This window comes from Astatotilapia calliptera, chromosome 5 (genome assembly GCF_964374335.1).
Source record: "Astatotilapia calliptera chromosome 5, fAstCal68.1, whole genome shotgun sequence".
NCBI lineage: Eukaryota > Metazoa > Chordata > Actinopteri > Cichliformes > Cichlidae > Astatotilapia > Astatotilapia calliptera.
Genome location: NC_137426.1, coordinates 14,948,905 through 14,965,114, shown reverse-complemented (window position 1 = coordinate 14,965,114; position 16,210 = coordinate 14,948,905). Strand labels below are relative to the sequence as shown.

Genomic DNA, 16,210 nt, shown 5'->3' with positions numbered 1-16,210 from the left:
AATCAGAACACTTCCAAAATCAAAAAAAATTTAGAAGTATAAAAATAGTTATTTCAACATCAGGCGCACCTTTCCCTCATAGATGATGAGCAGCGAGGAAGAGTAGAAGCGATAGGATGCCTGCCTCTCCAGCACCGCTTTCAGGGTGCGAAGCTTATCCAGGATTGGCTCAAAGAGGTCCCGCCTCAAGCCCTTTCCGTTGTGCAGGTACTGGTAGAGGGCCTGGCGGAAGCCTTCGATCGACAGGCCGCGGCCGTAGTACTTGTTCCTGCACAGGTAGTGACCGGTGTTCAGCTGGTACACCTGCAGGGACAGGTGGGCAACAGCTCAGTACAACGTGAGTCTGGATTAGATATTAACAGATGTTCCCTCTGATTCAATTTAATCATTATAGCTGGAAAAATATGCATACAACCATTTATAATGTTTATTTACATATTTATTCCTTTCCCTCTAAATATTTCCACTAATTCGTGAAATTGTTAATATCATGATTATTATCAGTAGGACAATGAGAACTAGTGCTCTTTGTTGTCCTAATAACAGCAGACACGTGAGCTTATCTTGCAGAGGTGGTAGCAGATCGCAATGATATTGCACCCGCTTCTCCTGCAGCATTCGGTTTGTTGCGGGATCAAACAATAAACTAGTGTGTGTTTATCTTTTTGTTCAGGCCCCTGATGGACCACTGTTCTCATGTGTTCAGCGGTGCAAGTCGTCCTTTGTACCTGCATGCCACATACTCTGACTCCCAGCGTCGCTGAGGTGCTTTGTTCGCATTTCCTTATCTGCCTGGCTGCCTTCTCCTCCGAGGCGTCATCTCCGTGCTGCCGGGTGCCCATCTTCAGGTCCAGGATGCAGGGGTAAGAGAAGTGGTGCACCACGTTCTCTAACAACAGGAACTCTGGTTAAAAAGCTGCAGTTAAGGAGCCAACTGTCCTTGACCTCCACCCTTTTTTATGTTTGATCTCTTGTGCAAAAAGATCAAACAACTACTAAATCTAAAAAAACCTAAATGTATGCAAACAAAATACTGTGCACAAACTCAACTGAAAGTTAACGTCAGTGGGATATGACTGACATTAAGAACCCACCCAGGAAGGGAGAGATTTCCTCTCCTTTCAATCTTGATTTTTCTTCTCCCCAACAGCGCCATTAATGATTAAAACTAAAACAAAGGCCTTCTGAAAACCTCACTCTTAACAAAAGAAAAGCCTGTCACACTCAAAGATGACAGGCCTGGGCGCTGATCATTTTGGTTATGCGAGTGCTGTTTGTGTCTGTACAGTAAATATGGAGAACCTCTGAGGTGACAGCAGCGTGCTGAATCTGCTTTGACAGAAGACAGATGGAGCTTGTTGAGGACAAAGTGTGTGCTGCTCATTCACTCCCCTCAGCGCTAATATCCAGACAGCTGCAGGCTGCTCTCTTTGAAGCTGCAGATCAAAACATGACCTCTAACCTGATAACCTCCAGCCCTCCTCTTTATTCCCACTCTGGTCTGCACAGACTCTCTCTCACATTTACATTCGGCGCTTCCCATTATCTGATGGCCCACAGCTGGTCATTTGTTGTGTGTCATTGTCCCTTTTCTTCTTTTCTACAATGTCTCTGATACATGAAGATGTAAAAAAACAAAAGTAAATCAGCATTTTAAAAATAAAAACAAAACAATAGGTAACAGGCAAAAAAGGTATTTGTGTAGAATGAATAGGTCACGTTCTCCATGTTTAACCAATCACCATCAAGACCCATCTGGGTAATTTTCAGGGATGCTAGGAAGTACTTCCTCTGGCAGATCTCTAAATCACGAGAAAGGTGCCTTTAAAAGCGTGACAATGTTATTCACTTCACCAATCAGTGTTTTTAATATGCTGTGATTGGTTAAATGTACCTTAAGGTACATTCATTAGCTTTTTTATCACCACTTAAATGTCAAGTAGTGCTTCCCACCTGTTGGTTTGACCACCCTGGATGGCCAGAAAAAACAACACTAGAAGAGTTTGGGTCACTGGGAGAAAATACGACATGAAATGAAACTTGAATGAAGTTGAATGAACATGAACATCAGTTTTCAGTTTTCATACCTGACCTCTGCTTCAATAAAACCTATTGTGGATCACAAATAACTGATAAAACTGCAAAAGCTATCATATCCAAAGAGTATGTTTGAGTTAGTAATGATGAGATGTAGAATGAGACATTTCATACATCCAACTTAAAAATAAACTATGCAGGCATCGATCATATGAAAAACTAACATACGGTATTTTATCTTAATATAATTTTTTGTAATTTTTGTACACTGGTTTATTCCTATTTCCTATGATCATCTTTGAAAACTAGGGCCAATTACAATTTAATATAATGTCTTAATACACAGATCAGCAGGATAAACAGCAGGACCCTTGGTTACATGGTGTAAATGGACGTCAACATTTTTGGGGAAGGATACTGAAGAGCTTTCTGTCCTTGGACTCAGATCTCATGCGGCTGAGCTGCTGTTTGTGGCAGCGAAGGCTCCAGGGATTGTGGCTGATCTTCTCTGACGTCAAACCGCTGTTCCAGTCCAGCATCTGAAAGGGAACATCTGAGAGGACCTTTGGGTCGAGTCTCGGGCTCTTCAGCTCTGCCAGACTGCAGAGAGGAGGAGAGGGGATCGTTAAAAGCACTGCAGGTGACCCTCTGCTCTGACTGCTGCATCTACTGTGGGTTTCAAGGGTATGTTATAAATGTGACCACTGGACTGTTTGATGCCAAATGACCCAATATAAATATAAACTACAAGTTCTCTTGTTATCTGCCTTCAGCTTCTCTCCTTTGTCGTCAAATTTATGACATAGATCAATAAAATATTTTCACACGAACCGTCCTACATCAAGTGAAATCAGTCCACGAGTTCATTGTCTCCTCAAGTATATCTTACTTATCCGAGGTCTCTGTGTCGTGCGCCTCCCTCCGATCGGGCCGCTCCTCCTTGTGTTCAGAGGTGGATGAGGAGCGATGCAGGCTGCGGCGGGAGTGTTTCCTCCTCGGCTGCTCCCTCTCTGGGGGGTCACGCTCCTCATGCTCGCCGGCTCCTCCCTCCATGTTGCTCTCCACATAGGGGTAGGCCACCAGGTTGATGTAACCGTCAGAGTCACCTTCAAAGCACACCAGCACCACACCTGAGAGGACGGAGCCAAACACAGAAAGGATGTTGGGAATTATTAAAAACATTTCAGAGCAGAAGAGAAAAAACAGACTACTGAAATACTCTGAAATGCCAAAGCAGAAACATTGCATTTTTAAAGGTCAGTATTTTTCGTACCAGCGACCCACAGAAGAGTCAGGCTGAGTCCAACACAGATCCAGTTTTATTATTTTGTATGTATTTTTGTTTTTATTAATCTGTCAGAGGTATACCCTCTCCATGATGTCATAAAAACCCAGGAGTAGAAAACGTCCTCAGGAGCATTTAGAGCAGTCTAAAACCTGAACTTTTGGCTCACAGGGATTTATTGTACATACACTAATGTCAGTATTTGAAACATTGGTAAAGTTTAATGTCAATATCTATCTATCCATCTATCAAAAAAAACCATATGCATCAAGATGTACAGAGTGCTTCTAAAATTTGATTAAACAACGATTTATGGATAAAATAAGCAGACAGTAATGTTTTTTTGTATAACAGATGTACGTTTGAACATCTGTTATATTTAGCTTTATAAACAGACCAGAGCATGTCATCCCTGCCAAGCCAGACACTCAACATCATCCATCTTAGTCCTAATTTAATTTACCTGTCAGTTTGCTCATCAGTGGAGAAGCAAACCCCAAATATGAATTTCAAACTTCCCTCAACAGCACAGAGCGAGTTCTCCATCCTCAGAAAACTTCACCTCCTCCTTACCCGCATCATAAGAAGTAATTTGATTTGACGGTGCCAAGCTGCGGCAGATGAAACATCCTTGACAGATACAGAAAGTCGTGCCTGGGCAGCTGTCCGTCTGTCTGCTGTTATTTAATCAGCAGGACAATGGGTAGTGGGCAGACATCCAGAGATAAATTTAGACTCCTTATGGAGCACACTTGTCATGGCACTGGGAGCCAGAACACCAGCAGGGTGGACTAGTGGGAGTACAAGCCTCCGATCAACTGCAGTACAGAACCCTTGGAATACGGCCATCGTATCTCTTGTAAAGGAGCCGAGTGTGGCAGAGACGTGGATAACCGCAACAAGAAAACTTTGCAGAAATCTGTGGCATGGTTGTCCTGCCACTCCGCCCACAGAGCCAATCAGCAGCAGATGAAGCAGGAATGTGTTCAGTCCATGATGGCCAGAGACAAACACCGTCAGAGCCATCATGAAATCACACACTGGTTTGGTAAATCTCATTTTCAAGCATTGAGATAAGCATTTTCACTGATGCCGTTTTAGTGTTTTCAAACCAGATGTGACAAGTGAGGGGCGAGTCTGAATGTGAAACCACATGCTCAGTGGCTAATGAGTAGTCAATCACAAGTCACAAGCCAACTGACCGGATTACGTTCACACCATAAACAAATGTCTATGAAGATTGTTTGACACTGGACAGTGACCACCTTCTCCAAAGGCCCGTTCTGGTCTGTACATGAGTCCGACTACCATGTTCACACCTGCACAAGCAGACCACATCAAGAGGGAGAACAAACCTGAGCTCAATTTAAAAAGACTAAATGCCACAGGAGTGAAGAGTGGAACATTCTCTTTATAATGTTGGTGCCTTAGTGTTGGCCTGAGAGTAAGTCTTTTCTAAGGCATTCAAATATTTGGTGTCTAAGAGAGTGTGAGTGCATGGCCTGCAGTCTAAAAAGTTTCTAAAAACTGCACACAACTAGTGCCAAAAAACACAAAACACACACAAAAAAAACCAAAGGCTACAGATGCAACTTAATAGTTTTAGGGGCTTATGTCTGTTAAAACAAAAAAAGACAAATCACTGCAGTTTAAAAGAACACCTTTTCCAAAGCAGGAAATGCTTGGATGATGTCTCAATTAATAAGAGAATAGTATATAATCTGACCTGACTATGAGCTCAAACCTGCTAAGAGTCAGTAAGCAGTGCTCAACTGAGACGCTGCTGTTTAGTCTCGTCTGCCTTCCTTTTGGCAGACATTTTGATATCACAGAAATGAAACTAATGCTTCATAATGAAGCCTGCGTTTCATTTGCGTTTTAGTGGTCTTTGACATTTGCTTGGGTCTGTTACTACAGCAAAATCAAGTAGAAACAGTCAGACTCTATGGCGGGTGACGATGAGCAGAGCAGCTAAAGCTCTCCTCTTCCATTAAACATCCGTACTTCCTTCCTTCTTTCCTGTCAGTCTGCCTCTCCATTCACCACCAAACATTAGAAAATAAGGAATATAGAGCATGAGTGTTTGATGCTGAACCATTGAGGGTTTAGCTCCCTTAAAAGAGACCTCACTGCTGTGAAATCAATAAAATTCAACTGTCTTTTACTACTGGCTTATTCAGGCTAACAGGAGGTTTGGGAAATGTCACAAAGACATTAAAAGACCTTTTCAGACCTCTTTGATGAGTTTTAAGAGTGCACACAGTTTTGCAGGGTACTGACTGCTAATACAGGGACTTATTTTAGATTTCCCAACTACAAACAGCAGTGCCTTACCCAAAACCTTACAGCTAGTGGTGTAGTGGTGCGGGAACTTTCAACGAGATTTTGTGTTTCTACACGCTTGTCTTTGAAACCTATAAACAATCTGCCATAGTTAATGTGACTTTACATTCACTCCATTTAATAATACAGTGCTTTCATTTTCTTTCACCACAGCAGCTTGTTAACTGATCTCATTAACTGATACCCCCATGCTGCTGTCATTGTTCGCTTCTCTCTCTATGTTCAGGTCCACTGTATTTTGGATCCTGTACAATTAGCATTCGGTGGGATGTGGCTACGCCTGCTTGCCTTTGGGATCGAATATCAAGCAGGTTTTCCATGATTCGTTTATAGATATGACACAAAAAAAACAATGTATGTAGGCCAAAGTGCTGAACAGCTAAAAACAATCCAATAACGTTCTAAGATGTTTTCAAGATTAGAGTTTTATTGGCCCACAAAAGATAGGCAAACTAATTTAAATTAGTCGAAACTAAAGCTGTAAAATAAATGTAGTGGAGAACACTATAAGTCCCCCTTCTAAATTTGCTTTTGTGTTGTGCAGGTATCACTATAACAGAGAGAGAGCAAGAGAGAGCAGTGTAACTGAACACAACTAGTTTAAGTTTTTTCTTTATAGCTTTGTTGCTGTGGATCAGAGCAGCTGGAAAAAGAGTTTTTATATTTATACTTGCTGATCAGGTTACTGGAGAGAGGCCTCTAACCAGCTTTTAATCCTTTAAGTTTTTAACTCTTTCTTCCATGACAACATCACTTTACCTTTAATGATGAGTTTTGACACATCAGTATATATCAATAAAGATGTGCCGACCATGGGAACAGTTTCTGGGTTTTTCCAAAGGTACAAAGGCACAGACTAACCTCACTAACGTTTGATGCACACCCAGTCATTTTGTTTTATAAGCAGGCCTGAAATATGACAAAAACCTCCCACTTCATAAAAGAGGTTCAAAGGTTACTCTTCATTACTGTCAAGAGGTAAAGCGATAATAACATTTACAGCAGCAAGCACTGTTATTGTTGCTCCGAGAAAAATGTTTTTTTTTTGTTTTGTTTTTTTACCCCGGGTTGTGAGGTAGCAGCCTTGAATTTGCTGGGTGTGTCAGAGAAAAGAGGCTCCACCATTCCCATAAACTACAGGCTTTTCTCATTTCTGTAAATTGTTCCTCCTCATGTGCTCCAACCTACAGCCTACAACCAGAACACAATACACCATGATGACGGATGTCCTAATTCCTAAAAGCAGGGGAGGCCGGTTGGAGGAACAAAAAAAAATTGAAAAGACACAGATGATCTGCCCTTCACTGTTTCTGTGTGAAGTTTATTATTGTGTTACATTGGAAATTGTTATGAATTTAATTAAATGTGGCCCTAAATATAAACATGTCAGGCACACTGTCTGATATCATAAAGTCCTCGCCATCTCCGACAGGAGAGGACTAAGACCCAAAGAGAAATGAGATACGACAGCTGCTATGTTATCAACCAGTTATTTGCACATAAGCACTCTCTTGAGTCAGTTTGCTTAACAAAACTGATTGCTCGCTGAATAGGCAAACAGCCAGACAATTAATTTACTCATTTTATTTATTTATTTATTTTTAAACTGGCCATTGTTTATGTCAGTTATTGCCTGCATTTAAGCACATCCCATAATGGAGCTGTAGAAGTACATCTGACTATAAACCAACAGCTATCTCCCGCCTGCTGCTCTGGTACCTGATATCAGTGAGAAGTCACCGACCTTTATACTCTGGAGTGAACTCTTTCATCTCAGGAGGCAGGGACTCGTAGAAGCGCTGCTCTCTGCTGATGAGAGGCTTACACACCGTGTGGTCATCATAACGCATCATACTGGTGTGACCGCCCACCTGAAAACACAAACACATGCAGAACACATACATAAAAAGAGCTAACAGGCAAAACAAAAAGCTAAATGTCTTAACAAAGAGACGATATTTACAACTGCTGCCTCTTTACAAGAATATTAAAAAAAATGTTACACCACAATTATACCAGTAAGTGCTTTAAATTTACATGTAGTATGAACAACCTCTTAATATTTTTGTTTCTGAATGTTTGGCAGTTTTCCTAATGCAAACATTCCTTTTTTAGATAAAGACTTTTCACCCACTGTTAGCACTCACCTGGTGTATAAAAGGCTCCAGTGGAACGCCTCCTGCTCGTGGTCGTAGTGAAGCCCCTCCCCCTGTGCCCGCCCCCTGCAGCTTGCTGTCCATGTTGTTGGTGTGAGGGAGGCACATGGCTCCTGGCGGACGCACCGCGCCTCCTCCTGTAGATAAGAGGGAGATTTAACCATGAGGAAACAGCCGAAAAGTCCTGAACTCCTGCTGTAGTTTCAATACTGATAAAGCGAATTAATTTATCTTTGGAGTAATAAAGTTCAATATTGCACTATATTGAATACTGAACTCCACATTTTAAAAAACGTCATATTTTGCATATAAAAATGAGTTCCTTGTGATTTTTTCAGTACTGTCTCAGTAAAACCTAAAATGAAACTGCTTTGTGGAAAATCTGTACTTCATGTCCATCAGTTTGTACAAGTTTTTACATGTTCCATTAAGTCTACTGCTTTTGGTATACCGAGGAATTCCTGACTCAGAATTAGCCTTCAGAGGTGACTCCACATAACAGTAAATGCAACTGTGTTATTTGATAGAAGCTTTGTAATTGGTGACTTACAAAACAAACATCCTACATGATAAAACTCATGCAGTTTTCTTTGGCAGGGAAGATGTTTCACTACCAGTATTTTACACAAGTAATAGGGTAAAAATATACATCTGCATAGTTGCATTTAAAATTACAAAGTTAAGTTTTAGAGTCATTCTTGTCAGCCAAAACCTTTCATAATTTTCTCACCTGGATGGGCCTTTTAATATCTGGCATCTGGCAAACTGGCCGTTTATGAGCTTATTAATTTTATTTTGTGGGGTGACCAGAACAACATCAACAAAAAAACAAACAAAAACATTCTCTTATAGTGTGCATTGTTACAGCATGTCCTTTCACCCTCTGTGGGAAGCCTGTCTCCCCTCTTAGAAAGCTGACAGATCGAAAGTGAGGTAACATTAGTTAATTACATAACAAGCGCAAACCTCTAAAGAGCTGACTATGAACCATTAGTTTAACTCTGAACAACACACTTTAGCCTCAGCTGTCTCTGGGCTGTGAGTTTACACGTGAATATAGCCAAGACTTGAAGTGACAGGAAATTTCAGTCAGACAACCTCTTTGTTATAAAATCCGTGTGTTATCTGTCCATGAAGCCAGATAACACACACCAATTAGTTAAACTGAAGGAATGTCTTAAAGACATAAAGACCTGGATGGCCGCTAACTTTCTGCTTCTTAATTCAGATAAAACTGAGGTTATTGTACTCGGCCCTGAAAAGCCTAGAAATATGGTATCTAACCAGATTCTTACTCTGGATGGCATTACCTTGGCCTCCAGTAACGCTGTGAGGAACCTTGGAGTCATTTTTGACCAGGACATGTCCTTCAATGCACATATTAAACAAATATGTAAGACTGCGTTCTTCCATTTGCGCAACATCTCTAAAATTAGAAATATCCTGTCTCAGAGTGACGCTGAAAAAGTAGTTCATGCATTTATTACTTCCAGGCTGGACTACTGTAATTCATTATTATCAGGATGTCCAAAAAACTCACTGAAAAGCCTTCAGCTAATCCAAAATGCTGCAGCAAGAGTCCTGACAGGGACTAGAAAGAGAGAGCATATTTCTCCTGTTTTGGCTTCCCTTCATTGGCTTCCTGTTAAATCCAGAATTGAATTCAAAATCCTGCTCCTCACATACAAGGTCTTAAATAATCAGGCCCCATCTTACCTTAATGACCTTGTAGTACCATATCACCCTATTAGAGCACTTCGCTCTCACTCTGCAGGCCTACTTGCTGTTCCCAGAGTATTTAAAAGTAGAATGGGAGGGAGAGCCTTCAGTTTTCAGGCCCCTCTTCTGTGGAACCAGCTTCCAGTTTGGATTCAGGAGACAGACACTATCTCTACTTTCAAGATTAGGCTTAAAACTTTCCTTTTTGCTAAAGCATATTATTAGGGCTGGACCAGGTGACCCTGAATCCTCCCTTAGTTATGCTGCAATAGACGTAGGCTGCCGGGGGATTCCCATGATGCATTGAGTTTTTCCTTTCCAGTCACCTTTCTCATTCACTATGTGTTAACAGACCTCTCTGCATTGAATCATATCTGTTATTAATCTCTGCCTCTCTTCCACAGCATGTCCTTTATCCTGTCTTCCTTCTCTCACCCCAACCGGTCGCAGCAGATGGCCGCCCCTCCCTGAGCCTGGTTCTGCCGGAGGTTTCTTCCTGTTAAAAGGGAGTTTTTCCTTCCCACTGTCGCCAAAGTGCTTGCTCATAGGGGGTCAAAATGACTTGAAGGTAAAAACTGATTTACTTTAGATTTATTGTCAATTTGGCTGCATTAAAACACCATCGAATAGAGGGCATAAAGCAGGACAGACACAAACCTATTTAATGTTTGCTACATACCACTCATAAACTAAACACAAACCAGTTTCCTCATTGTTATGGGGACACTGTTATTGGAAATTAAAGTGTGCACGATATAGACCGGCACTGATCCTGAAATATAAAGATGTGTCACACACAAGAGAATGTTGACAACTATGCATTAAAACTACAAGTAAAAAAGAACAAAAAAAAAAAATTGTAATCAGAATAAAAGTCAAATACCAGAACACTGCAGCTGATCCAGCACCTGTGCAAAACACACTGGCTGTGGATGGGAGGAGAGCTGGCTGCTAGAAGCTAGAAAACATCTGTGGAGTGGCTGAAGTTTTTTTTTTTTTTTTTTCCCTTGGGGGGAGGGGGGGGGGGGGGGGTTAAATTATCATCATCAGTAGCAGCAGTAGTAGTAGTATTTAAATTGATTTGAAGGGTGCCAAAATGTAAAAACAGTCCATAAATATTGAAGAACTGATAATAAAGGGCAAAGAACAAGAAACAAGACGAGATTTAAGACAGGTGGGAGGAGTTTAGAAATGTCATTGTAATGACCTGAATGAATGAGCAAATTTTTCTAATACGTCCCTCTTACACCATTTATTTAAAAAAAAATTAAAAAAAATAGCTACACACGCTGACGAGTTGGAGAAAGATGAGGATATCCCAAAGCTTGCTGCTGTATTTTTCTTCAGCAGTTAGGAAAAGGGTGGAGAGGACTGACTAGAGTTGGAGTTGGGCTTGTGCTGCAGTTATTGTTTAAAAGTGTTAAGATTTATTGGGAAGAGCCCATAACTCCAATACTCAAATAAAGATAAGCAACAAATTCACATTCCTTTACATCTTTGCCAGTGCTACCCCTCAGCGTTCTAGTAGATACACCTATGGTATCAATTTGAAAATCCTAAGCCACCTTTATTCTCCAGTTATTGCAGTCACAAGATTTTAAGAACACCTTCCTCGTTTCCTCTGACCTTGAGGCCAAGGTCTCTGAGATTTGAATGTCCGAGATTTGTAGTAAATGGACCTATGGTATTGGCCACTTGGTTATGGCGTTCCATGTATGCCCTGCCTGCTAGCATCTTGCACCATGCTGTTATGTGCTGGATTGTCTCAGGGGCATCTTTACACAGCCTGCACCTGGGGTCTTGCCTGGTGTGATAGACCCCAGCCTCTATGGATCTTGTACTCAGAGCTTGTTCTTGTGCTGCCATGATTAGTGCCTCTGTGCTGTCTTTCAGTCCAGCTTTGTCCAGCCACTGGTAGGATTTCTGGATATCAGCCACCTCCTCTATCTGCCGGTGGTACATACCGTGCAGGGGCCTGTCCTTCCATGATGGTTCCTCGTCTCCCTCCTCTTTCTTGGGTTTCTGCTGCCTGAGGTATTCACTGAGCACTCGGTCAGTTGGGGCCATCTTCCTAATGTATTCTTGGATGTTCGTTGTCTCATCCTGGACTGTGGTGCTGACACTCACCAGTCCCCGGCCCCCCTTCCTTCTGCTTAGCGTACAGCCTCAGGGTGCTGGACTTGGGGTGAAACCCTCCATGCATGGTAAGGAGCTTTCTTGTATTGATGTCAGTGGCTTCTATCTCCTCTTTTGGCCAACTTATTATACCAGCTGGCTACCTGATCACGGGCAGGGCGTACGTGTTGATGGCCCAGATCTTGTTCTTACCGTTCAGCTGACTCCTCAGGACTTGCCTGACCCTCTGCAGGTACTTGGTGGTTGCAGCTTTCCTAGCTGCCTCTTCATGGTTCCCATTCGCCTGCGGGATCCCCAGGTACTTGTAACTGTCCTCTATGTCTGCAATGTTGCCTTCTGGTAGCTCGATCCCCTCAGTTCTGACTACCTTCCCTCTCTTTGTTATCATCTGACTACACTTCTCCAGCCCGAATGACATCCCGATGTCATTGCTGTATATCCTGGTAGTGTGGATCAGTGAATCGATGTCTCGTTCACTCTTGGCATACAGCTTGATGTCATCCATGTACAGGAGGTGGCTGACAACTGCTCCGTTCCGTAGTCGGTATCCGTAGCCAGTCTTGTCAATGATCTCACTGAGGGGGTTCAGGCCTATGCAGAACAGCAGTGGGGACGGAGCATCTCCTTGGTAGATCCCGCACTTGATGGCGTGTGTGTGTGTGTGTGTGTGTGTGTGTGTGTGTGTGTGTGTGTGTATATAACTTTGCCAAGAGGACTGAAGGAGATGGTCTACTGTCTGAGCAACAGCTACCTCAAATCAATCTAGAGAAGGACCCAGTCTCCATAAATTTATTATAAACATGTAACAAAGTTAAATATAAAATGTTAAGAACATGACACCATATAAGCAGCAGGTTTGGTTAAAATATTGGGTAATACATCGGCTCTGATATCAAACTTTGAGACTGATGAGCTCCTAATAGAGGGAGTTTTTGCAGAAAGAGCCGAGTAATAGGCGGATAATTCAGTAATTAGATCCTTCGGTGATTACATTGGTGTGGTTTAACTGGTTGCTAGGGTAACACAGTGAACCATAACACTGGAAAAAAGGTTTAATCAACCTTCATTAACTCAGACAGCCGTGGCAAATAGCCAAGAGAGACACCCACCTCTTGTCCTTGCTGTTTACATGAACATCAGGGGCCACATTTATACTGAAACCGTCTGAATGGGCTAAAACGTTTTAGTCATTTCTACTGCGGTATACGTTTGTGCTTTGTATTTTTAAATGGTTCACATTTTCTTCGTTGTGAATTTTTCAGTCTACACTGGTGAATTCATCTTCACAACTCTCAGGCTAATAGGGGCAAAAACAAGGAAGTGGTTTTGATGAGATGTCTGCTTTGATGCACAGAGAGGAAACTGAACTACAGGTGTGAATGCTAAAAACTCATCCTTTGATCGTACCCTGGGCATGGGCTCGGGTGTGCAGTGACGGGGACGGGGGGGCGCAGGGCACCACGGGCTGCTGGGAGCGCACGCCGGCCCCGGGGGGAGGCGGCGCCAGACCGAAAAACCACCTCGCAAAGCCCCCAATCAGAGTGCTCCAATCCACCGCCGGCACCACGGAGATCCAATCAGGACACGGGGCTGGGGGGCAGAGATGGGGGGACGGCAGGGAAAGCAGGGTGTCAGTTAGGCAGGGTCACCACTTCCTGAAAAGATAGGAAATGACACAATGTCAGTTGTAATAGTTAAGCATTCATTTAAGGTGTACAGTGTTATTTTGTGTGGGGAGAATTGGCTTTCTTTAATGTGATGACTCAAAAACAAACAAAAAAAAACAACGACTATTGTTAGTGACAGTTCTCTTCAAATATTTCACTTCTTCACATCATTTCTGTGACTGATAAAAACATGACATCAGCTCTAATGGGTCAGAAGCTGGGCTGTCAACTTGCACAATATACTTTTTCACTGGCCTCGGCTCATCAGCTTTTGTCACACCCTATGAATAGCTTTTATATCTTTAAACGTGGAGTTCATTGGAAGTGGAGGACTGGGAGTATCCTTCTAGGAAGACGAAAAAAGAAAAAAAAAAATCCCATAAACAATGTATTAGATTGTTCTTGAGGAAAAAAACCCCCCCAATGTTCTCATTTACAACAACTCCAATCAAGTGAATCTGAACTCGCCTTATAAAACAGCATTTCCTGGACAAGCTGCCACAAACAGTTGACATCAAATGCTTCAGCACATCAGCTTCCACCAAACTGTCACACACATGCACGCACGCGTTTTATGTCTCAATGAGTGGGATAAGAAAAATCCTGTTAATAACATTGTACTTTAAGTTTTATTACTGGCTATAGAAACCGTGTACATCATACTGCTAAGTGGTCATCTCATATATCTGGAGACCTTCCAGTCAGTTGTTTTTTGTTGTGTTTTAATCTATAAATCTCTGCTTGGCTGGGTTATTTCTTATCTGTTTCTATATGTGTAAACACCACAACAACTAGTATAGCCTACACTCTCATATTGTTATATGAATGTTTGTCTCCAGAGTCACAACGGAATAATCCTGAAATAATCTACAAAAGCAGATGAAATTATCAGAATTGGTTATGATGGGGGGAGATTAAGTCAATTTTACAGGAGAACAAGAGACTAGCTCTTTTGGTCAGTGTGAATGCTTTGATGTCTCTCTCATAATTTTTTTTAAAGTATAATAAATACAAATATATAATGGGCAACTCCTGTGGCATTTTCCATAATTATTTCTTCACTTCTGAACCTTTTCTGTCAGGAAGTTTAAGTATTGACACGATGAAGTCCATTTACTGAAGGATCATCCCCAAAAAGAACATCTCTGTTTAAAGATACCGTACTGATTTTCCTTAAGTGCTCCACACTAATACATTATGTACATTATGATTGAGGATTATTTTCTCATTCACAAAAACATTGCTCAGTAGAATAAAATAAAATCAAAGGCTTGTTTTTCTAAACAAAGACTGTTAAATCCATGACGTGACAAGATGTGACCGTTAGTACTTTAAAATGTAGCTCTCATTTTTTTTCTGTTATGTGAAGCAAAGCAAAAAGACCAAAAAACAAAAACAAACAAACAAACAAACAAAACCAAATGTCTGTCCTGGCTCAAAAAAATTACAGTAAAATAGTCTGTGTTATCTAGTTTTAACAGAGATCAATACATTTTCCTGTTAAGGCCATTTAAAACAAAACAAAAAACAAAACAACCCAGTTGATTCTGAGGGTAGCGGAATCAGGGGGAACTTTTGTTTCAGATTTAAATGATTAATGCTGATACGGTTTAATTTTATTCTTAGGATGTTAGAGGCCAGATTGGGATGATCTGCAGGCCAGTTCTGCCCCTCAGACTTTTTTTGCGCTATACCACATGTTCTATAGCACCAGGAGACTGAAAACGCGGTGTATAGTCATTGCACATAATGATGGTGTCTATAATAAAATCAGCAGAATAATCAATTTAAAAAAAAAATTTTAAACTGCCGCTTGCAGCCCTGTGCAGACATTCAGCTCAATACATGAGAGCCTGTGAGAGAAATGTGGATGCTGCCAGTAACGATAAACACCAGTTTGGATTTATGCAATTACAGCATAAACACAGCTTTAACAGTACAAAACCAGACTTTGTTTTTAACCACCATGATAAAAGTCCTGTTCATAAACATGTCAGAGGTTAAACTACTGTTCAGGATCCAGCGTCAGTCTGAGAGGCATTTATTGTGACTTTATCATAACTTCAATTCTTCTGTAATTTAACAAAACAGAAGAGGGAAAACCTACAAGCGAGATGTTTGAGTAAGAAGCTACAGACACCCGGCGATTACCAAAAATCCTGAAAACCTCAAACATCTAACATGTCATCAAGGTAAGAAATACCTTCAGCTTAAAACGCACTCGCATTGGGCCCACATCACAGGAGTGGATCACAACTGCTCACCACACAGCGCACAAATTGAACCACGATGGGACAGCCTGTTCTCAAGTCACGATCCAACCTCGACCAAGCGTGAGCTTCAGATACAGGCTGGAGTGCACAGCCACACACACAGAAACCCTCACACAAAACCTTACACACACAGAGTGTAAACAGTATTCCCCATGAGCAATGAATTCTAACATTAGAAGCAAAACACAAACATCAGGCCACATCTGTTCTGTCCTGGGATTGGTGAACTCGTCCTGATGATTCAAATCTAACTTTCCACTGCTACAATCCAACAGTTTGAAAAGAAAACATTAAATAATCCTAACTTTGAATTTTCCAAAATTGTCATTCAAGATGCGTTAGATTTATTTGGTCCAAAAAATGTGACTACTTTTTTAATATCATAACTAAATTGCTACATTACTTTAGCATGCAAAAGTAACGTACATCCTGAATGTTAATTACTGTTAAAACCTATCCCTTTGAACCAGAAATTGCAGTGTCCTTTTTTTAACCAAGACTGGATGACTTTTGAAAAATGAAAAATGTTTTTTTTTTTGAAAAATGTTCTTATAATTATAATATTGTAATTTTATTATTAATAGGACTAGTGCT

General features: G+C 41.3%; 1 protein-coding gene across 2 annotated transcripts in view; it reads right to left on the bottom strand.

The window, feature by feature from the left end:
- ip6k1 (inositol hexakisphosphate kinase 1) overlaps window positions 1-16,210 on the bottom strand; it is a 36,626-nt gene that overhangs the window by 4,811 nt on the left and 15,605 nt on the right. For both annotated transcript variants that reach the window (XM_026167398.2, XM_026167399.2), the window contains exons 2-8: window positions 13,084-13,331; window positions 7,813-7,958; window positions 7,410-7,536; window positions 2,927-3,167; window positions 2,456-2,637; window positions 729-904; window positions 70-303 (exon numbers count right to left, since the gene is read on the bottom strand). In XM_026167398.2, coding sequence (XP_026023183.1) covers window positions 70-303; window positions 729-904; window positions 2,456-2,637; window positions 2,927-3,167; window positions 7,410-7,536; window positions 7,813-7,929 — 1,077 coding nt within the window. In that variant the 5' untranslated portion in view covers window positions 7,930-7,958; window positions 13,084-13,331. The remainder of the gene's footprint in view (window positions 1-69; window positions 304-728; window positions 905-2,455; window positions 2,638-2,926; window positions 3,168-7,409; window positions 7,537-7,812; window positions 7,959-13,083; window positions 13,332-16,210) is intronic.